At 48.5% G+C, this 22,931-nt stretch overlaps 7 protein-coding genes across 7 annotated transcripts; 4 read left to right on the top strand and 3 right to left on the bottom strand.

The window, feature by feature from the left end:
- Window positions 1–899: 899 nt before the first annotated feature.
- On the top strand, window positions 900–3,005 carry FPSE_08748 (uncharacterized protein; the record flags this gene model as incomplete). Its single annotated transcript, XM_009261866.1, has 2 exons — window positions 900–2,543; window positions 2,595–3,005. The coding sequence occupies 2 exons, from the start codon at window positions 900–902 to the stop codon at window positions 3,003–3,005; spliced, it is 2,055 nt and encodes a 684-aa protein (XP_009260141.1).
- A 1,303-nt stretch (window positions 3,006–4,308) lies between these two features.
- FPSE_08749 (uncharacterized protein) lies at window positions 4,309–5,130 on the top strand (the record flags this gene model as incomplete). The annotated part of the gene is made up of 3 exons (XM_009261867.1): window positions 4,309–4,818; window positions 4,871–5,049; window positions 5,100–5,130. 3 exons carry the CDS (start codon window positions 4,309–4,311, stop codon window positions 5,128–5,130), a joined length of 720 nt encoding a protein of 239 aa, XP_009260142.1.
- Window positions 5,131–5,409: 279 nt separating this feature from the next.
- On the bottom strand, window positions 5,410–7,819 carry FPSE_08750 (uncharacterized protein; the record flags this gene model as incomplete). The annotated part of the gene is made up of 2 exons (XM_009261868.1): window positions 5,410–6,648; window positions 6,698–7,819. 2 exons carry the CDS (start codon window positions 7,817–7,819, stop codon window positions 5,410–5,412), a joined length of 2,361 nt encoding a protein of 786 aa, XP_009260143.1.
- Window positions 7,820–9,523: 1,704 nt separating this feature from the next.
- Window positions 9,524–11,080, top strand: FPSE_08751 (uncharacterized protein; the record flags this gene model as incomplete). The annotated part of the gene is made up of 4 exons (XM_009261869.1): window positions 9,524–9,658; window positions 9,755–10,136; window positions 10,184–10,989; window positions 11,039–11,080. 4 exons carry the CDS (start codon window positions 9,524–9,526, stop codon window positions 11,078–11,080), a joined length of 1,365 nt encoding a protein of 454 aa, XP_009260144.1.
- Window positions 11,081–11,463: 383 nt separating this feature from the next.
- On the bottom strand, window positions 11,464–12,960 carry FPSE_08752 (uncharacterized protein; the record flags this gene model as incomplete). Its single annotated transcript, XM_009261870.1, has 4 exons — window positions 11,464–11,634; window positions 11,692–12,491; window positions 12,537–12,638; window positions 12,687–12,960. The coding sequence occupies 4 exons, from the start codon at window positions 12,958–12,960 to the stop codon at window positions 11,464–11,466; spliced, it is 1,347 nt and encodes a 448-aa protein (XP_009260145.1).
- Window positions 12,961–15,850: 2,890 nt separating this feature from the next.
- On the bottom strand, window positions 15,851–18,048 carry FPSE_08753 (uncharacterized protein; the record flags this gene model as incomplete). The annotated part of the gene is made up of 4 exons (XM_009261871.1): window positions 15,851–16,461; window positions 16,514–17,573; window positions 17,631–17,686; window positions 17,745–18,048. The coding sequence occupies 4 exons, from the start codon at window positions 18,046–18,048 to the stop codon at window positions 15,851–15,853; spliced, it is 2,031 nt and encodes a 676-aa protein (XP_009260146.1).
- A 3,720-nt stretch (window positions 18,049–21,768) lies between these two features.
- FPSE_08754 (uncharacterized protein) lies at window positions 21,769–22,824 on the top strand (the record flags this gene model as incomplete). The annotated part of the gene is made up of 2 exons (XM_009261872.1): window positions 21,769–22,397; window positions 22,446–22,824. The coding sequence occupies 2 exons, from the start codon at window positions 21,769–21,771 to the stop codon at window positions 22,822–22,824; spliced, it is 1,008 nt and encodes a 335-aa protein (XP_009260147.1).
- Window positions 22,825–22,931: the final 107 nt, after the last annotated feature.

Below are 22,931 nucleotides of genomic sequence, written 5' to 3'. Positions count from 1 at the left end.
ACCTATAATTATCGCAATGATGTCTCGTTCAGTGACGTACAGCCCTGTGACATGCTGCACAGGCGTAGCTCTCGTCTTATCTTGCGTCGGCCAAGGGAATACTCCTGTTCAAACCCCCCAGCTGCCGTGTTATCCACTGATGTTATGCCAAGAAGAGAGGCAACCGAACCCCTGTTATATGGCGCACCCGTCGCCGAAGCAGATCAAGAGCGGGAATAAAACGCTCCAAAAGTCAAAAAGACAAGGTTATGTAAATTTGGGTTAAGCCAGTGGGGGTTGGTCTGTCTTTATTTAAGTTATGCTTAATTGATCCTCCTTAACAACTGACCTCCACCGTATAAGTCTATCAACATATTAACAAGCAACGAGACTTGGTTCAAATCAAGAACAAATAATAGCCATTCCAGTAACTCCCTTGAGAGAAGCAAAATACTACATTGTAAGCAAAGTCTGCCAAGTTCCTTCAGCCAGGGTACCAACACGCCAAGTCTCCGGCCCTCTTGGCAGCGGAGTCATGGATTCGCAGAGTTTTTGCTCTTACTCGTCACTCAAACCAAAGCAGACGGAGAAAGCCAAGTCGATCTTGCCCGCAACGTCCCCGTTATGCTTCGCTTTCTGTAGCTGAGTGGGGTGATACCAATCCCTCCTTCTACTCCTTGTAAACGAGCCAAGACCTAGGCTCGTCCCCAAATGTTGGTCAACTAGTAATTATCTGTAATAAAAAGACGACTTTTCCACTTGCGTACCTATGGAACTCTTCCGTGTCTTGACATTCTTGACTTTGTCGTGAAATATATTTTGACGACTTCTCATGTCATAGATATACCGTCTCTTCCCTTCAACCCGTTCACACGGGAAATTTAACACTCAATCGCCCCCCACCCCTCGAATCCATCATCATGGGAGTACCTCCTTTTCTTCAAAAGGTCGGTAAATGGCTGTCTCCTCCACCTTCGAAAGCCCAAGATGGAAGAGAATCTTGGAACTCAAGGGCTTCTTTCCTCTTGGCTGCAATGGGTGGTTGCGCCGGTATGGGAAACCTGATTCGATATCCTTCTCAGGTGTACAACAATAACGGTCTCCAATGGTTCATCCCGTATCTCATGTGTGTCTTCCTCATTGCAATTCCTGCCCTTATTCTCGAAGTCAGCATTGGTCAAGCCTATCGTGGAGGCTCTGTCGTCGCCTTCAACAACATCAACCACCGTCTTAAGGGCATGGGCTTCAGTTTACTGTACATTGGCTTCATGGTCACTCCTTACTTCGTTGTCAACCTATCCTGGATCATGATTTACTTCCGAAACTCGTTCCAGAGCCCTCTTCCCTGGGAGGGACGCGCCGAGGAGTACTACTACCAAGATGTGGTCCGGAATGTCGATCCAATCCCTGGTAACAAGACTTCCAACAGCGTTCAAGATTATGTACAGTATCCCGGTACTGCTCTCATCGGAGAGACTGTTGGATGGACTGCTTTCGTTTGGTTCCTCGTCTGGGTTTCCATTTTCCGTGGTATTGGCCAGACTGGCCGTGTCGTCTACTTCACCATGAGTTTGCCCGTCATTTTGACTATCATTCTCGTCGGTCGTTCTGTCTCCCTTCCCAACGCCGGTCGTGGTATCAAGCTATACTTTGGTGAGTGGAATAGCGATAAGCTAGCTTCCGGCGAGATTTGGCAGACCGCAGCAGGTCAGGTTTTCTTCTCGACAGGTGTTGGTTTCGGTTACTTCAGCTCTTATGCGTCTTACAACCAGAAACACTCCAACGCCGTGATGGACTCTTGCCTTATTGTCGGCAGCAATGTTCTATTCGAGGGATTCGCTGCTTTCGCCGCCTTTGGCGTTGTCGGATTTCTTGGGATGACTCCTATAGAGAACGAGAGAATAGGAGCTTTTACCATTGGATTTTTGACCCTGCCAACGGCGATCACGCAACTCCCTGGTTCGTCTTTTTGGGCTTTTGCTTTGTTTTTTACGCTTGTTGTTCTTGGCTATAGCTCCGCTTTCGCCATGCTCGACGCTGTTGTAACACTTATCATGGATACCAAACCCAGAATTCGCCGTGAGTGGGTGGTAACAGGTCTTGTTGTCATTTCGTTCCTCATCTCCCTGCCTTACTGCACGCAGTTTGGTTATGCTCTTCTTACTGGCGTTGACCGTTGGATCAACGATGTCGCTCTGGTCTTTGTCGTATTCTCTGAATGCGCCTTTTCTACCACATTTTACCGCTGGAGAGATGTTGCTGGGCAGGTTGGTAAGCCTGCTTTCTTTATCTGGAACTTTGGATACTTTGGTGGCATGGTCCTCGGTGTTGCTGTCGCCCACGCTGTTCAAGCCGAGGCTGGTGCTGGAGTCGGCTTTGGCATCTTTATTGTTTGCTCGATCGTTTCTTGTATGATTGGCACGACACCTGACGATATTCCTCCCGCTCTCAGCTTTGGTCCAGAAAGAGGATTCGTTCGCCGAACTATTGGTAAGAGCTCGTTTCTCTCAAAGCTTTTCGGCAACGTTTTTGTCAGGCGCTTCTGGTACATGGCCTTCTACTCTGTAAGACCCCCGTTCACATTATCTTCTATGGTCACTAACTCGGCGTAACAGGGCCAGCAACTTCGAAGAGATCTTAACGTCATCGTCGCAACTGGAAAGAACTGGAGTATCCCCGCATTCTGGCCTATTCTGCTGCGTTTTCTCTCAGCGCCTGTCCTCGCTATCATCTATGGTTTCGCTTATCCCGCCTTCTACGAACTTCGCGATGATCCTCTTCATATTCTCGGTTTTGGACTTGCTCACATTTGCTTGGTCATTATTGGTCTTGGAGTCTTCCTACCTCGTTGGTACAACATTATTATTCCCCATGACCGTCGCGAGGATGGCAAGATCCCCTACGCACCGAATGTACTCTTAGATGATGAGGAGCCTAGGAGGGCTGAGTCTATTGAGACCGGCGAAGGTCCTGGAATATCTGAAGGTAGTGAAAGCCAAGAGAAGAAACAACAAGATCGGTTGTAGGTTAATGGGGGGGAAGGGGGTCCAAGAGTTGAACACGAAGAGAGGGGAGTGAGTTCAGTATGAACTCTTGGTTATTTAAAGTATTTGTGCTGTATAATAAGGTCTCCCGTTGTTAACTTGACTCACTACCTCTCCTGTCTACACTCGAACATGATAAACACCTTCTAGATGTAAAGGAGGTACCTTCGCTTTTGGCATAGTGGTCTGTTAACACTAGATATGACATACCCTACACCCCCGAAAAGATCGAGGGTTCACAGGATGCTTAATAACGTCGATTACAGCCACTGCTGAGACATGAGTGAACATATACGAATCACAAAACTGGGAGGTCAGCAACTCAAAGAGAATTCATTATTCAAACACCGATATAGACGTCACTATGTCTCAATTATCCTCGAAATACACTATGAATGTCCAATGATGCTCTTTACACCATGTGTCGGAGTCTCCGCGCTATATCTAAGCTTAACTTGGCCAAACCTCCGTCGGTTCTGGTCTTGTACGACAGTGTCAATTAGAAACGGCTTGCAATATCACTCGGTCGACACAAACAAGTTAGTATCACGCAAATCCCGAGTTTGAATCTAGTTGAGACGCGGCAATCTAGGCCTCAGGGTATCAGAAAAATTGTCTAATAAGAGCATGAGGGATGAAATTAGTAGGACATCTTATGCTGCTTAGACTATACTCTTTAGTCTACTTATTTTTATACGCTGAGACTTAAGAGGTCAACTTTTCTGCTACACACCAGATAGCTAAGGGCCAAGAATGATCATCAACGGTTGATCGTCCGGGTTGTCGCCATGCGAAGACCCGGCTAACCAATCAGCAGTTTAAATCGCCGAGTTCCTATTTAGGTATGTAGGGATAAGTCACGGAAACATTCCGCAGATTTTCAAATAGAGAAGAGCTGAAGAAGATCGAATGCGAAATCCAGGCTCAAAACAAGGCTCTGGCCTTCTGTTTACGAAAAATACTGCAGCTCAGCTGAAAAGCAAAGACACAATGTGCATATTTGATGAAACAGTTTCCTAAAATGGAGACGTAAACCGGTACAGTACGGGAGTGGTATGATAGATTTCCCCAGAAGAGCTGTTACACAACGATGATCAACTCGAAACTGAATAGTCTCTGTTCGAGATGCACAAAACTTATGATGATCCGAGAATGAACGAGGTGAGGAAGATGAGGCAAAAAATACTATATATATGACCAAGAACCTCAAATCTTCGTACATCAGTTTCAAGGAAATCACACCACAAAACACTCAAGCAATACTGATTCCATTTCAGCCACCACAATGCGCTACACTACTGTTCCCATCCTTCTCAGCCTCCTTCTTTCATCCCCATCCCTCGCCGCACCCAACGAACCCTGCTATGGCCCCAGCGGCATCGCAGGTGTCTGTATCACCGATGCAGCCTGTAGTTCCGCCGGCGGTACCTCCATCTCTGGCGCATGTCCCGCCGATGCAGCTAACATCAAATGCTGTTCCAAGCCCAAGTGTTCCTCTGGCAACTGCCGCTGGACGTCTGACTGTGCTGGCACCTCCGCAGCCGGCCAGTGTCCCGGTCCATCGCAGATGAAGTGCTGCTCCTCGGCCGCTACTGGCTTTGGAGGGTACTCTGCGCCAACGATCCCAGCTGTGGGAGCTTGCAAGTCGGTTTCTGTCAATGCGGCTAAGAAGGTCGTTGCTGCGTTCCCTGGAAGAATCAGAGAGATCGGATGCAAAAGAGACTGCTCTTGTCCTGGAAGTTCCGACCATTGCTGTGGTCTCGCGACCGACTTTATGTGCTCTGATGGCGGCGGTGTAAGTTTATCTCTCATTTCCAAGGTATTTTCCGAGATACTGACAACATTAGTCTGCTACACTCTCTGGAAAAGAGATTGCCGAGTGGTGCATGAAGAACCGCAATGCACTCAACCTCAAGTACGTCATCTGGGGACAAAAGATCTGGACTACTTCGGTAGACAAGACAGAAAAAAAGTGGGAGAACTGGCGAACCATGGAGAAGCGAGACGGCTTGACCCAAAACCACTGGTAAGTGGCTATCAATTCCATACATTGGACTCTTGAGCTGACAGGAACAGGGATCATGTCCATGTCTCATACAATGGATAAAAGCAGACAGTTATTGGGCATTACGTCAAGACACGAATAGTTGTGTCTAGTCGTGGCCGTTGAGAGAAGCGACATAAGTGGTATGCAGTGTGGTATCGTGGCCAGTATTTTTCTGGTTCAACACTTCGTAATCTATGTTTTAACTTTTTACGTTTCGTCTCATGGTATCATCTAACGCTGTCCCCAAAACGCCAACTACTAGTGGCAATAGATACTATAACCCAACTCAGAGATCAAACCCGCGATTCATCCAAACGCCAGAGATGCAATCTCATAGTGCTAAACCCCAAATGCTCCGCTCACAACCTCACCCTCATCTGGCGTTATTGCTAGTTCAAGTAATTCATGTGCTGCTTCGACTGTCTCTCCGTCAATCCCTGCCTCCATCACAAGATCCTCTTCTGCAAATGTGAGCCTTCCCAGGGCAAGTAAATATCGCTGGCTTCCACCATGCGTCATGGATAACTTCTGGCCGATTTCTGCAATGTTGGCAGTATCGGGGCCGGTCACCAATGAATGGATCAAGAAAACACATTTGGAAATGATTTGGTATAGGCTCGCTGAGTACGAAGCCGCCTCCGATCCCCATCGCAAGCCATCCGCCTCGGAATTGGGCGGCAAAATGTTGGACGGAATAGGTAGGTCGTATAACTCATCTATAGACGAGCTGAGGCAGGCCACCAGGCGAGGCAGTGCAAGACTGTGTGATGCAAGTTCCATCGCACCAAAAGGAAAGCGAGAGAAAGAAATCAGTGTTCGCAAGGCAGCCAGATACAAAGTACTCTTCTGCTCACGAGTCTTGACCGATGAATGGTAATCTGTAAACTTGTTTGTAACGTGGTTGATGACATGACTAGCCACAGGAGATTCTCTCTCCGTGATGGGACCAAGTGAGTCTGGGAGTGAGCATGTAGTTAATAGCTCTAGCATTCCCAAGATATCGGGCAGCTCTTGTTTGGGACTCAAGAGCTTGTAGACCAGATCAGGAGATATGCAGCTCCAAAACATTGTCGCCTGAGACTTGACCCCGTCTTCAGTCACATCAAGTGCAGTAGAGCAAGCCAGTGAACACGTGTAAAAAACTGAGAGAATGTCCACAATCTTGATGTGCCGTTTCATGGATTGAAATTCAGCGTTTTTCAACTGATCTTCGCCCTCCGGGATGCGGTTTTGCCATTCAGCAAGGGTGCACATTGTTGCTTGCGCCGGCGCTGCCAAGTTGGGAATTACAAAGGGAGCGACTTCTGACGCATGAAGCGAGAAGGTGAAGGATATCAGCGAAAGCACGTACTTGATGGGTTCCCACAGTTGATCTGCTTGACACCGAGTCCAGATGCCGCTCATCAGGTTCGCAAAATCCACGAGCAATTGCATTGGTCGATGCGGATCTCCCATCAGGGGTATTTTCTGGAACACGATCGCGGAGAAAGAGGTTTCTGGATCATCTGGGAAGCTAAAACGAGATAGCACATCAAAGGTTGGCCGCTGAGTCCCATGATCAAGCACGAGTTTCAAAAACTAAATCCAGTCAGCATCATATCCAACAAAATGCAAAATACCGACGAACCTCGAATGGTACAGCGGGGGGTGGTGCAACCACAATCGGTGTTTGTTGAGCTAGAGGCTCCGATCTACCATTGCTACTGGCAAAGCTGTCCGTATGAGTTTCTAATGGCATTACAGGACTATCGACCACCGGCCGTTTTCGCTTCCCTTTGGTCGGTGTCCTCTCGCCAACATGCAGTGCTATTGCCCCGGAATTCCTACCTCGTCCTTGTCCTTTGCTTGGACTCAAGGCGATATCAATTTCGTCAAACCCATCGGCAACCCATGTCTTCGCTGCTTTCTTGGGAGTCGAGAGTCCCCCAGAAGCACTCGCAGCAGGCTCCTTTTGGCGAACACGCTTGTTGACCTCCCTCATATCGCGCTGAAGAAATTGTAATTCCGTATCGGCATTCTGTTGAGCGGCAACAGCTGCCTCGGTAATCCGCTCCTGCTTTGCTAGCTGCTCGGCATTGATTTTGATCAATCGGGCAACCTCTGCAGCATGCACCTCGTTGGATTTGACGAAATTGGACCGGACAATGGAAGCTTCTCCCAAAGCTGCCCTGAGCTGGTCCTCGAGAGTCACGACTCGCTGTTGGAGAGCCGATACGACATCTCCGGGACGATTTTGGAACTGCTCAGGAGCAGCGGGTCGATTTTGAGGGAGGGGAGGTCTAGCAAATTGACTTGGCTGAGCACGAGCGAAGTTGGAACTCTGTGTTTGAAATTGCTGGGAAGTGTACATGGGCTGATTGGGCGGTGCAGCATTGACATGTTGCTGAATCGGCTGTCCCATGGGACGTCGCTTCGAAGGGTCAACGACAGGATTCCATTGTGGATTTGGAGGCGGGATTGAGCGTCGGGAGTCTACATAATATGATTGGGATGCTTCGTTCCGTGGCAAATTGTTGTCTATAGCAGGTCTCCCTATGGGAAAGCCAGCATCGTTTGTCACTTCGGTGGTGTCGAGATCGTCATCTTCGTCAATCCAGTAGACCTCGGGAGACCCGTTTCGCGGGGGTTGCGCCTCTGTTCTCGAGGCGGCTTGCGCCTGGGTGAACTGAATAGCATTGTCCTCAAGTTCTTGCAGCGCATTATCCGGAAGATCATCGAAGCCGTCATCTGAGAATTCGTCGATATCCATCTTGCATGGTTATTCCCACGGGTGGGGAAAGCTCCATTGAACAAAGTCGGGGGGGTTATGATTATTGTTGAAACATACCTGCCGTTATTGTATCAATCGCGACATCGTGTAACGGTTGGAAAATGGCTTGAGAAGCGCGTCGCGTAGTCACGTGTTGATTTGTTCGAGCAAAGTGTGGCGTTATGCCACTCTCGTCGTCAGAAAAGTGAGGCGCAGTATTTTTGCGGAGTTTGGAGTTTGGGTCTGATTTGAAGCATGTGAAGAGAAGCGTGCGTCATTGATCTCTCATTAAACAAGCCTGGAGAGCTTTCGAACAAGCTCGCTGAAGAATTGGGCAGGCATTGCGACCCCTACCATTTTGCCAACTCCTGGGCCGGGCCATGTGAGTTCAAATGGTCGGGTTAGAATTTAATCGTCCACAGTCAATTCCCAGTTTGTTTATTCGGTACAAACTGAGCTACGACTACATACAAGACAAGTAGAAAGACACTAAGAAATTTATAATTTGAGAGACAGTGGAGATATCATTTCAGTATCTGGTTACAGGCGCCAGGTATTCGGGTTTGCTGGGGATGGCGACAATATGTACAGAGTACTACGTGGCTTTTCTGCATTTCATGTCGTTGCTGTTAGGGCTTCGCTTTTGCTTTACCGACAATCTTTGTAATCTCCATTTGTGAAGCGACAGGAATCTCTCTCAACAGATCTGTCAGATGGATCCATTACCGAGTGACGGGGGTTCCACAGCTAATCAGCCCCTGCGTCTGGGGCATTTCGTCTCAATTTCCCGAAGATGGACATTCGGATTGAATGTTGATCGGTATACGTGTAGACTGAAGGGCCCGAGTCGATGTAGCCCATCATGATTATGGCTTCACCAGGTTACCAAGAGGATATTCGGACGTAGTTTCAACCCCGACATCCCGCACCACTTGACGCAATTTTACATGCACGCATTTACGAGGGTAACCTAAGTGGAAGCCCGCTGGAACCGCCGGAACACGTCAAGCCACTGCCGCAGCGCTCAGGGACTCAATTGGTCCCTGTTTTGGTCAGTCCCAAGATTTTAGGTGAGATTTGGTCATGCTGTTAGTGTTTGATTGCGTAGGAGGTTTGCTTGGCAGAGGTAGAAGCAGAAGCAGAAGCAGTGCAGCGTCACTGGGTGGGTGACACTGAAATTCCCACCCACTTTTAGAAATGTTACTAGGTAGGTTGAGCTGCCTGAACTGCACTGTCTATTGGGGGGGCTAATTGCGGCCTATTGACTTTTCAAAACCACCATTTCTTGTTCTTCCATCATCGTCAAGAATTATTCGCGACAACCTGGAAGTGAGCATATTCGCCCACTCCTCCGCGCCGCCAGCTTCCTCTCCTTAGAAGCGCCTTTCTTCGTTCTACAGGCCAAGCCTTTTCCGATTGACGATTCTTTTCAGGGACCAGACCCTTCTCCTCCGACCCCGTAATTACCATCGAGCTTGCCCCAACTTGCGCGACGACGTCACAGGTCGCTTGAAGCAAATTTGTGAGAATAGACAACTGTCTTTTTCGCAACAACCTCGACAAGAGCCCGTACTGCGCCAGCGACTCGACGTCCACCAGACCAGACGACGTCAGCCGACGATAACCTCACTGCCGAAATTCTTGGCAGTAACCAGCAATAAGAAAAAAAAACAGCGCCCAGTATAGCGCATTTAAGTCAACACCATGGCTCGATCAAAGAGAGGGGTTAGGTTCCCCAACCGATCTGACGGACGACGATCAAGCTTCAGCAGCGAAGATGGTGGTTCTCCCACCAAGCTCAAGTCCCAATCTTCGGGCCAGCTGGAAACAGTCAACGAGGTAAGCACCAGAATTTGGAGCATGTTTCGAAAAGCTCAAGTTTTGAGCTTCGGTAGTCGCCAAAACTTTGGATGAACAGCACTAACATGGATACAGAAGCAGCCTCCAGCAGTTGGCGAGAAGCAAGCCGAGTACGAAAAGAAGAAGGCCAACTTCATAACTCGCACTTTCTGGACCTTTGTCATGTTCGCCTTGTTCTTTACCGCGCTCTTTATGGGACACATCTACATCATTACCATTATTACCGCTATACAGATCGTCTCGTTCAAGGAGGTCATTGCCATCGCCAACGTCCCCAGCCGTGCCCGCTCCCTTCGATCGACTAAGAGTCTCAACTGGTACTGGCTGGCGACTACCATGTACTTCCTCTACGGCGAGACTGTCATTTACTACTTCAAGCACATTATTCTGGTTGACAAGGTCCTGTTGCCTCTGGCCACTCACCACCGCTTCATCAGCTTCATCCTCTATGTCTTCGGTGGGTTGAATCTTGTCTAACTGGGCCTCCAAGCTAACAAGAACTAGGTTTTGTCTTCTTTGTCACCTCTCTCCAAGCTGGCCACTACAAGTTCCAGTTCACCAACTTTGCCTGGACACACATGGCTCTGTACCTCATTGTCGTTCAGGCCCACTTCATCATGAACAACGTATTCGAGGGCATGATTTGGTTCTTCTTGCCCGCCGCTCTTGTCATCACCAATGACATCTTCGCTTACATCTGCGGTATTATGTTCGGACGCACTCAACTCATCAAGCTGTCTCCCAAGAAGACCGTCGAGGGTTTCGTTGGTGCTTGGATCATGACCATCATCTTCGCCATGATCCTCTCCAACATCATGATGCGATCCAAGTTCTTCATCTGCCCTGTCAACGACCTGGGAGCCAACATCTTCACCGGCCTCAAGTGCGATCCCAACCCGGTCTTCCTCCCCAAGACATACGAGATGCCCGAGCTGTTCTTCCTCCCTGACACCGCCAACTTCTCTTTCACGATTGCGCCTATGCAGATTCACGCTCTCAACTTGGCCACTTTCGCTTCTCTCATCGCTCCTTTCGGTGGTTTCTTTGCTTCCGGCCTTAAGCGTACCTTCAAGATCAAGGACTTTGGCGACTCTATTCCTGGCCACGGAGGTATCACTGATCGCATGGACTGCCAATTTATCATGGGTTTCTTCGCCTACATGTACTTCCACACATTTGTTGCTATCCACAAGGTCAGCCTCGGATCAGTACTCGAGACAGCAATCACCAGCCTCAACCCCGAAGAGCAGGTCGAGCTTGTCAAGAGCATGGGTCATTACCTCCGAAACCAGGGTATCGTGACAGAAGACGTAAGTTCCTGCTTCTAATTCGCATTGGCAATCTGTCTAACAAGATCAGGCCATCGCATGCATTGATCGTCTCTTGCCCGCGAAGCAATAAGTTGTCGCCGGATAACCTACTTCTCGACTCCGACACATCGTTCTATATTCTACTGGGCTATCTATACCAGTCCCTTTTCCACTCACCCCTGGCGTTCTTTTTTGTTATAGAGCTTCAGTGCAAAGCTGTACGTTTACATGCTCCGGGTTTTGTAGGGTTCAAACCTGACCTAAGCTTAGGGTGAAAAAATTAAATAGTCTAAGAGTTGGAAAACGTGGTATAAAGCGACTAGATTACTTCGTCTTTCATGCTGTCAGAGTCGTTTTCTCCTATCCCAAGAAGTACATATTGTTCCCATGCGCCATCCCATATCCTTTTGTTCGTCATGTGACGTTACCAATCTTGATTCCTCATACATTCGTACTAGTACAATATTCTTTCTCTTACAACAGCTTCGTCTCCCAACCCCCCTCAGCCTCAAATATCGCGCCGACGGCTTTGCCAACTTTCAGGAGATGGCGGTCGCGGTATCGAGGTGCTACCAAAGACAAGCCAACAGGCATGTCATGGTCTCCCTTGAAGCCCGGAACATTGAGCACGGGGCTATGCAGGCCCTGTGTAACTGTCAGCTATGCTAATGTAGGTAGATGCTTTAGGGGCTCAGCACTTACACTCCACATGGAGCAAAAGATGTGACTTCCTGTGCTCTCGATGCCAACAGGGGCCTCGTCAGGGACACTTGGAGTAATGACCGCTGCATAACGCGAAGCAATCTCGTCAAATACAGGCCTCAGACGAGCCATACTGTCGAAAGCCTCCAGCTGCGTCTTGCGACTAAAGTTATCGACGTTTTCGACGTGCTCAATCAACACTTGGCCCATGTGGTTCTTTCCCACGCGGTACTCGGGTAAAAATGTGGCCCGGCCTTCGGTGTGAAGACCAATTCGATACCATTCTGGGAGATTATCAAATTCAGAGGGTAGATCAAGCTCTTCTACGATAGCACCGTGGGATCTAAGTAGATCTGCAGCTCGCGAGATTGCTTTTTGGGTACTAGGTCCAGCCATCGGCCAGACAATGGTTTTGCAGATGGCGAAGCGTGCGCCTTCGATTCCCTGGAAACAAGACTCTTCATCCTCGTCGTCTTCAAGAGCAAATACATCGGCCAGGAGTATAATATCCTCGACACAACGCCCATACCATCCAAGAGTGTCGTACATCAGGGCATAGATCTTTTGGCCCTCACGAGAGACGGCGTTCCATGTTGGCTTGAACCCGTAGATACCGTTGAAGGATGCTGGACGGATCAAAGAACCTCCAGTTTGTGTCCCGAGTGCTATAGGAACTTGGAAGTCGGCAACAGCTGCGCCAGAGCCGCTGGAGGAACCTCCTGGAGTGCGGATAGGATCATGAGGGTTACGAGTCTTGGGGCCGATATGAATAGCTGCGAACTGCGACGTTGTTGTTTTGCCTAGTCTGTCAGTATGAGAAAGTGGAATGACGAAAGGGTCAGTACCAAAGATAAGAGCACCAGCGTGACGAAGGATCCGAACAGAAGCGGCGTCTGTTTCGGGGAAGTGTCCGTCGTACAATGGCGAGTTGAACTGGGTGGGCATGTCTGTGCCACAATAAGCTTCATTCGTGTCGTATCGTTTCTGAGGCTTACCTTTGGTGTAGATGACGTCCTTTACAGCGATTGGGAGACCATGAAGAGGCCCTCTATTCTTCTTGGGGACATCATCTAGGCTCTTTGCTTGCTGCATTATGGCCTCTTTGTCCAAATACGCCCATGCTTGGACATCTTTATCCCGTTCGTCGATTTTCTTGAAAAGCGATTTCGCATATTCTTCAACTGAGAGTTCGTCGGTTTGGATCTGAGCAAGAGCTTCAGATGCTGTCAACTTCCAAGGCTCCATTATACAAGTTTTGGAAGGAGACATTGTGTATTTTCCTGGATGCTTGAAGAAGGCCTTTTGCTGTAAACTTTCTGAAGCTGAGGAACTCGAATGAGTCTATTTCCAGTTCCTTGTATAGTGAACCTCGGTGATCAACGGCTTACCATGAGCTTCCCACGGTCGAGTCTATATCTCAATGAAGACTCTAGCCCCAGAGAATCCCTTTTATGATATGTCTTTTCCTCGCGCCCCCTTACTCAGTTCCCTCTCGCCTCGCCTTCGGGCACTAATGCAATGTCGGTAATGGTCGGTGAGCATGCGCCCTATGACAAGCAGCGCAGGAGGGCCTCAACATGAACAACCGACTCCTGAACGCAGAAACTAATGCAGTGCGGGCCGAGCTGCCAAACGTATTAGGTGCAGATCCGGATATGGCAAGAGACGTTGGTTTGTGCAATTTCTCCGTGATTCGTACACCGCAGACGCCGTTTGTGTAACCGGAGGACGGAGGCAACGGCCCAACGGGCTAACGTGTCGGCTCTTTGATGTCGTGATTGGGGTTGCTGGTGACTATCCAGTGTGAGGGAAGCTGAATATTTGATGGTGTTTTCGAAACGAGATAGGAGGTCGGGGGTTACGACATAAAATAGATTGTTGGACAGAAGACGGGGCATGTGCCCTCCTCTACTCTGTTCGCTCGGACATGTATGGCCGCGGCTTCCACGGCATGGGCAGAACCATACCAGCCAAGGCCCAACAGGAAGCTATTCCGGTCCCAAGATGCCAAAACACGCTGCTGTCCAAGGTTACAGCTAGTGATGGTTTAGCAAGTTGCGGGCTCAGTAACACCCGGTCTTCCGGCTCAAACTTGGACAAAGCCATGATAGGAGAACGAGCCTCAGGGGTTTTTTAGTCATTGCTCAAAGGCAAACAAGTTGCCTCTTTGAAGCTTTAGTAAAGTCGACAACAGGGTTCGATGCATGAGGGGAATGTCACGGGATGGTCTCGAAGCTTCGGCACTTATGGTGATCTACGAAGGATGGTAATCCTGTAATGTGTAGTTGGAACTCTACGATACACTAGTTCCGCTGGGGTGGGCTGTGATGATCTTTTGGTGTTTGGTTGGTCTACCAGCGCTCATGGCTCTCGACGCCACGTACCAGCATCCCGGTATAGCCATGGTCTCGTATACCTAATCGTGGTCTCTTTGTTGACTTGGGATCGATTGGGTGTGGATTATATCGGCGATGACATAGTCTATTACTCTAACTTGCTTGTCACGACATGTGTTTTCTAACCGACGCAACTAAATCTGGTTGCCTCGACACGCAATCTTAGCCTCGCTTCACCTCGACCTTGTTAATTCATGCTCATCTTGTTTGTCCTGGTCGAAACAAGTCCGCCACTTAGGTTCTGGCGCAAATGCTAATGTTCTTTTGTGCTCCACGAACTGCCTTGGCGGGTTATGTTTGCTTTTTCCCATACGTAACGTCTAGGTCCAATCGCGACGATCAGCTTCTGGAAACCGGTGAGCCGGGGGTAGTGGCGTCCGAATCCATGTCCTGGACAAGTCCGTACAGCTAATAGTGATCCTCAGAGGCAAAAGGTTACTCTTCCTTGCTTTTTCTTTCTCTAACTCTTTGTTAAAATGAGCGAATGAGGATGTCCTTTTTGCCTCGGGTCGGTGAAAGTCGAATATTCGAGTGGATTAGAGATGAAACGGTCTCTTACAGAAGTGAGGCTGATGCTGCAGATACTATTGTTTATCGTACCTGGAGAGTGGAAACTTTTAGAGGCCAAGGCTTCGGGATACTACATCGATGTAACTACGAAACAATTATATCGATAGACGAGAATCAGAACAGAAGTCGGAACTGAGTAGTTTGGAAGCTGGATACATTATACAAATGTCTTCATGCAAAATTGGCTGATGATTTCGTTGCTTACATCTCGTACTAGTTGAGCTCTACTACACAACTACAAATTCTTTAGCCATTAGCGAATGGTCAAAAAGCAAGGCAAGTGAAGTGGCGTCAGGGATCAAGTAAACCTATACGAGCTGAAAAGGTAGTCAGAATTCTATTCTATTGATTCGTCTGATAGCCTCTTGAGGAACTATCTATGGTGAGGCGTCCATGTCATAGCTTTAATACCAAGAAATGACCAATATTGTTGCGCTCGATGTTTAGGCCGATTCAACGCTTGTATGTACTTACGTATCTCCCGGTCAGGCCGAATTCTAGCCAGTTGATGTACATGCTTGCGTAGCACTGTTGATTCATCGTATACTTAGGCACTCATGCCATCAGTAGAGCCTCAATTTCTGATACTTGTACGACGTTGCTGCTTTAGTATCAAGATCAGCACATAGCCTACCTAGTGTTTTGCATGCTCGCGGCAGGCATTGGCCAGAGATGCAAGCCTATCTATCCTATCATTTGCGATAACTAGATCACATCGAATCAGGGGATCAACGTACCTTGGGAGGTCTCGGATCTCCTTAACGCTCGAGCGACACTGTCGATCGATCAGGTGTAGCATTGAGGTAACACAGCATTTGGATGTACTTTGCAATTTCAACTTGTCTCTGCCTGCCGGCTTTCTGTAAGCGAGGACTAATTTACAACTTACTACGCATACAGCACCATGTCAAACTGCCCAACAGGCCGCAGAAAATTTAAGACTCTTTTCGTGAGAAAACCTGACATTCTCAGACGTTATCTACCCCATTATATTAAGCGAGGATTTTAAAAGATGCCTTAATTACCGGATGCCCATGTCCCTGTAGCTGGTTCATGAAATGGTGAGACATTGGGCAGTGCTTGGGGTTGCAGCAGAAAGCTTAACTCTGCTTACCTCAGGGATAGAATAATTTAGTTATTTCATGCTATCTTATTTCTACTTGTAGGCTAATTTATTTTCTGTAACCTCTTATCTATTTTTGCGGCGTAGAAGCACCCGTCATAATAATACGTCCCTCAACCACAGGAGCAATGCATGTTGTCCAATCGACCGTGTACTCTCCCTCCTTGAGAGGATCGCAGATGCTGGTCTTGACTCCAGCCTTGAGGGCCCATTTTGACCAGAACTTACGCATCAGCAGAATCTCAAGGTCAAGCTTTGCACCGTCCGGGTCATCCGAGTCTTCAGCCATGGGGTCGGACTTCTCTTCAGCCTCCTCTTCGCTGCTATCGTTCTCTTCGTGGGGCTTGACATTAAGACTGAAGCGGCGCTTGAGGAACCTGTACCAAGGATCCTTAGTGTTCTTCGCCACTTCTTCGGTGCGCTTGTCTTTCGGTAAGTTCTTGGAGACGGACTTCATGTCAGGAAAGTCGACTTGGAACTTGGTCTGGACCGGCGACACGGGCGTTTCACACTTTTGAGCAACCTTGACCCAGTGCTGGGCAAGGTTCTTCCAGCGTCCGACTGTGAGGAGACCCATGAAATACTGGCGCAGCATGGCTGATATGAGAATACCGTTCTCTTCTTCGATAATCTCCTCCGCATCTCCACCTTCAGACTTGACCAGCAAGCTAGTGAATCCATCTGCCATCTTTGTTAGCTCCTGCACATTATCATTCGCATCTTGCATACGCACCCTTTCCTCGTCCCATGTACCCTCTGGTGCAGAGAACATACAGCTTCTCAGGCTCATAGGGCTTTCCACCAATCTCTGCCCACTGCACTCTCTCTCCTCTAGGCTTCGATGGGTCAAACTCGAAACGAATGTTGGAGACTTGGGGGAATCGACCTTCCAGAGCAGGGTACATGGCCACACTGTTTTCCAGCGCATCAAAGATGGCCTGGCCTGTCACCCTGAGTAATACGACAGGATCCTCAAAGGGAAAGCAGGTCGTGATATCCTTGATGCGGATTGCACCTGGGGGGTAGATCTGGTCACCTCGGATGGTTCCAGAAGCCATGATAGTGCAATCAGCGTTATGATGCTGTCGCATAACATCACAAACGAAATTTCCAATGTTGGACTCCTTAAGACGAACAGTGCTAAAGCGAGCATCTAGAGGAGTCGCCGTATATCCGACAGGTCGGGCGAGAGAGTGGTTTAGCTTGGAGGTAAGTTCGTTAACTTTCTCCAGCGTCTTCTCATCCTCCTTGATAGATGAGACGATGTCTCTACGCCAAATGTCAAAATCCCACTTGGACGGGTCACTCTCCTGACGGCGAGCTTCGATGTAACTCAAGTTCTTGAAGTCGGTACCAGATCGCAGCACGTGAGTTCCGTTGATGAAGCTGTGGGCGTAGAAGTGGTCGTGCCCTCCAAGAATTATATCGATAAGTCCCTCTGTTTGTTCTGCTAATTTGTTGTCATTTGGCTCACGCATGTGGCTTAGGCAGATAACAATCTCGGCGCCATCCTCTCGCAGCTTGGGTACAAGCTCTTTAGCAACAGCGGTGGCAGATCTGTACTCAAGATTGGGGGGTAGACTGTTGATAGTCTCAAGCCACTCTCGCTCACCGAGACCAATGAGACCAACCTTGATGCCGTTGGAGGCAGTGATCATATGAGTCTTCTTTGCATGGCCCAGGGGCGTATCGTTGCCAATATCAAGGTCAATGACGTTGGCGAGCAGCCAAGGGAACTTGTTCTGACTTGAGAGATGCTCAAACTGCTTGACGCCAAAGTCAAAGTCATGGTTCTATAGATTGAGACTCATTAGTTACCATGTCGGTCAAGGGTGGCAGGACCTACACACCCCTACGCAAGCGCAATCGGTCCCAACATGATCGAGGACGGGAACCATGTGTTGACCTGTGTCAAGAGTCAATACGATGTATTCGGGCTTATCATATTTAGCGAATTGACTCACCCTTGGTCACGGTACTCTCCAAGCTGGGGTTAAAGGCATCCCCGGAGAAGAGAGTCAGGGCTTGAGGCTGGTCCTTGTATTGCTCGCCTTCTTGATACTCTCGGCACACGGAGATGAATCTTGGCAAACCGCCTACTGGTTCTGCGCTTGAAGAGTCCAGATGATAAACATCGTTGTAATGGAGAAGTCGCAAATCAGGTGGTGAATCAGTTTGACCTTGCTGCTCAACTCTACCAGAGGCGTAAGTGACCTGAGGTTCCGCAGTGGGCTGGTCGGCGTCTGCGGGGGCAGTATCCTTGACCATTTTAAAGTATGTATTGATGATGCTGTAGCGATGTAGATAAAATATACGGACGTTGCTCGCCGAGGAATAAGATGATGACAGATGGAAGGTGACGGGGCGCAGTAGCTAACGGCTATGCTTCACTGTGCTCTCGTCTCCTCTCTTGCACCTCAAAACGTTCAACGCTAACGGCAGCTTGCAGGATCCATTGCCAGTCAGCTCACGTGACGGCTCAAGGTGAAGAACATTCCTTGTGTCTCTTGATGATTTGCTAGAGACAACAAGCTTTGATGTTTTGGGTCAGCGAATAACCAACGAATGCATTATGCAACGCTGTCGATTTTAGGGGATCTTCAGTGGCTAACCCAGTAAGAGGCGATCTAGATTGTGTCTCGGGAGGCCAACAGCTAGCGCCCCTCCACACCGACAGCTCAGGTGGGTTGCATAAAAACCATTACTGATTTAGTGGTTGATATAAATATTAGATTATTCTTAGTGTATGTATTGCCTAAGAGTGGACTAATGATTTCGTCTGTACTGCTTCAAGTCCCTATTTTTTTTTTTTTTTAGCAACCCGCCTGCAGCTCCATGGGCATTCTCCATATAGTACTCCATAGTTATCGCTTCACTTTGCGAATCACCAGCCATTAACCGTTGTTCTATTACCAAGGTTGCTAAAAATAAGCTTTAAGATATACATTATTTTCCAATGCTCGTGTTCTTACAGGCGAACTCAAACCACGTTATAGAACGCTGAAGAAGACCAGGCATGGAAACTGATAAATCACCTAGGGTAGCTTCACAAACGAGTTGGTGACAAAATATGTCATGGATTCTTCTCACCGCCCTGGCTGCTAATGGCTTCTATCATAATCATGATTGTACCTGGCGAGCGGCTTTTAGACTCCTGCAGCTCTATTTGTCCCCTATTCACTGCAGGAACCAATCCCCATCTCCTCTTGCACGGTATCACATATCAAAAGCTATTCGAGTCCCTCCACAATACAGGACACCCCGCGCAATTACGGCTGTAATATAATTAAGACCGGATGTTGCCGGCTGAGGTGGAGGAAGGATGATTAGAGTGCCCATGCACTCTCAAGACGCCGGTGACATGGCCCTGATCGTTAATGCCTGTAGCATTGAACAGCACAGCCACACGCTTTGCCGAGATAGCACCTCCAGTAGCGAATGGTCTATCACAGGATTGAGGAGAATACAAGATGCGGCCAGTATACGAGTGTTCTATAACCGAGTAGGCAATTAGAAATATAGGGGCGGGTTGAGAAGTTAAAGGAGAATCACAGTGCTGGTCTGTTTTAGTTGAGGTTACTGCTGGAGAACTCTCGCTTTGTCTGCCTCGATTCCTGTTGATGAAGCCATCATTGCCCGACGGCGATCAATTATTACAATACAACATGGCCTTGCTTCAAGTCTATATGGAACGGACCGTATTGTATCATCTCAACTGATTATCTGTGCTGTTGAACTGCTGCCGCTATCGTTTTACGGTATGATATACCCTCCAAAAACATCTTAACAAGATCAATGAACCGATAACGATAATCATATAAAGAAACACGCAAGCTCTTTATTCTCCGACTTGGTGCTTCGCCTCCTATCACCGTTTCTCTTTTTCAAGAGACAGAGAAAAAAAGCCTCATTGTTTTGCAATGTTTGGCAGTGTGGTATTGTCGTAAACTGAGCCAATGCAACCGCCAAGATGTTTAGATTCATGTTATAGGCCTAGAAAACTTATCGAAGTAACGTAAATCCCTGGATGTTGATAGTGATATTACGCATTTCACAAGTTTCATTCTCCTCTGTTAGTTTCTATGCCCTAATGACAATTATTAGGCGGCTGTTATGGGGGAGCGTTTCTCAGGCGATCATACATGGGCCCGTCAAGCTGTCATCCGGATGCTCAAGTTTCCTGTTGCAAAATGGTTTCACCGTCGCCAGACCGTCTCGACACCGTTTCTGACCACCTCAGTTTGTACTCACTGTTCGCTTCATCAGGCGCTGGCTCCTCTCTGTCAGAACCCACATTCAAACAATTGAGATGGAGAGTCTGACTCAATATTTCTTCCCCCTGGATCTTGGCGCTAGATAACATTTGGCAGGCGACTTGGAAAATCACCAGATGCCATGTTTCACAAAACTCTGATGGGAACGCCACGAAGCGCCAGGCCGGGAGCGGCTTGGGTGAATGGAATAATTCATTTCCTTTAAAACCGCCCAATACCTGTCAGAAATGAAGCCATCATCGACTCACGATGGACTCACGCTGAAGAAATGGGAGGCTGCGGGGGTGGAAATGAGCTGAAATGCTAGTGGGCGAGACGCCATGTGGAACAGGGGTGATGCCCTGAAGATTCCCCTGGCTTAGGGCAGCCGATGCCCCTAGCTGTGCTTGACACGGGACCTTGCTTATGCAGGTTAGAGTGACCGTTGGTGAACTTCAATGATCCCAGTCTGCCAAGTTGGCCATAAACTTGGACCGACGACAAACATGGTGATGACATGTGTATGGTTGACCGTGAGGAAATGATCGATTGAATAGTTACATGATAACATAAACATGCATATTGCGATACCAGAGTATTCGTTCCCTGTGCGCTATGTTTCGTAGATCAAGTCGCACTACTCCCATAGCTTATCGTCAACTCCCACCAGCTCCCTCCCTTGTTCAACCTGAAACTACACCATCCACCACAACCACCAGCATCAACAGACATTCTGTTGTGCCGTGCTTTGTTCTCTATGGTCAGTGTACGTTGTCCTGCGCTAGTCTCCGCATACCGATCTTGACACTGCCACCCTCAGCGTGGGAACCAAGAGCTTGGCTAAGGTCGAGCCCTGGCAAGTTGCGACAAGTCCAGAACACAACCGAGACAAGGCTGGTACTCTGACAAGCCCGAATGTGTTTTGATTGTTACCATTGTGAAGCAACAATCCCGTCACGATGCCAGCGGATGTCACCTATATCACCAATATTGAATCCATAGGCGCTCATGGGTTCTCGTCTCAGCGACCTCGAGGATCTATATCAGCCAATCATATTATATCAAGACCAAATCGCCACAGGAACCCTTGCAACCCACGCCCAGCTAAAAGAAGCTGCCGTGCCGCTCAACCGGGTCCCAGTAATCTCGTTCTTTTAGCTGTTAAAAGTCAAGTCTGATCAGGTCAGGTCTTGGTCTGGTACGATTCTAGCTGCGCGTGGGCTGGTCCCGATTTTATTCAACTTCTCTTCTCTACCCCCTTGTTTATTACCTAGTATTCTTTTTTTGGTCCCCCAGTCGATTTTCTTCTTTTATTCTAGACGATCCGCTCATCAGGTTGATCCTCGATCTTTTAACTGGTTTCTGCTTTCCTTACGACTTGACTTATAATAAGGTCCGATATTTTGCGGGTGGTGGAGCTATTTTTGTTTGATCACTCACGACGATTTGCTCGCCACAACTCACTTGGGATTCTGAGAGATACCCACAACCACTCAATACAAAAAAAAAAGACAAACGCAATCACTTGAAGGCAGTGACACGATACGATTCAATTCTTACCGCAGGCCGGAAAAATTAATTGTTCACCTAATTAAAACGAAAATCGAGTTGGAAAAGAAAACGAAGGATTGCGCTACACTATCACGGATATCAACAAAAAATCACTCAAGAACGAAAGACGGAGACGCAGAGAAGCGCGTTTCGAAAGAGCTAGGAAAAGAGATATCAAGAAAGAATGGCTCCAGCCTTTTCAATCCGCCTCGCGGCAACAGCCCTTTTCGCCCTCTCCGCTTCAGCACAATCACTATCATCGTCCCTCGACTCTCTCCTCCACCGAACTGTCGATGATGTTCTCAAACGGCCATACGCTGCCCTTCTAACAACGGAATCGCTATCCGAACGCGATGGCCAGAACTCCACAGCCGACCAGGCCCCTGCTGGTGAGATCCCTCTCAACAAGGATGGCTCAATGAACATGACGGCATGGAACATGAACACCAACTCTGCATGCCGGACCGCACTTGGAGGCCTGCACAAGAGCACGAATCCTTCGGGCACCTGCTTGTGCTACAACTTGCCATCTTTGGATATGAAGACAGGTGTTTTCGAGGCTGATCTGCGGTTGTACCAAGTATCGGCGGCGAGAGGCAGTTTCGCCTCTGTGGCACCAGAGGATATCAATGTCGGCATCTCATTCAATGGCGCAAGTGTTATGCCCGTTCAGCCCAATGACGTGAACGGCACAGGCTTGGTTGGCAAGAAGCCAAGTATGAGCAAGAGGGCCGACGGGGGAATGGAATTGTTGCGATCATACATGCTGGTTGGCCAGATCAACGCTGACAAGATGACGGGTAACATGACTATGTAAGTTGAATCCCACTTACACGCTTACTTGACTAACCCAATACCCAGGGACGAGCTCGAATCCCATCTCATGCCAGTTCTTACTCTCACTGCTCGCAACAGCAGTGGAAGTATGATCCGAACAAACGTCTCAGTCAACGAAGCCGCCTTCCTCACCGGCGTCTTCTCCCAAGACGTAGTCTTGTCCGACTTTGCCATGGCCCAAGCCGCAGTCAGCGAACAGGTTGCTGCCCTGGCCAACGGCACCGTCGCCTTCATCCTGCCTGGCGTGGAGCTCATGGTCTTCCCTATCGGATTGATCATCATGAGCGTGTGGCTGCTCACTTTCGTGGTAGTCGTCGGTTTCGGAACCTACGAACGCTACAACTATGCTCTCATGTACCAGCGCAGACAAGCCGTTACTATACCCAGAAAAGAAACGATATGATCTACCAGGGCGTGAAATAATCAAGCAAAATTTCTTCATTATTCTAACGGCCATGCATAGCGTTGTCGATTTCTTCTACCACTTTAACTCTCATAAGCGTCTTGTTT

This window comes from Fusarium pseudograminearum, chromosome 2 (assembly GCF_000303195.2).
Source record: "Fusarium pseudograminearum CS3096 chromosome 2, whole genome shotgun sequence".
NCBI lineage: Eukaryota > Fungi > Ascomycota > Sordariomycetes > Hypocreales > Nectriaceae > Fusarium > Fusarium pseudograminearum.
Note: the sequence above shows the minus strand (reverse complement) of the source record. Positions and strands in the feature narration are given on the sequence as shown.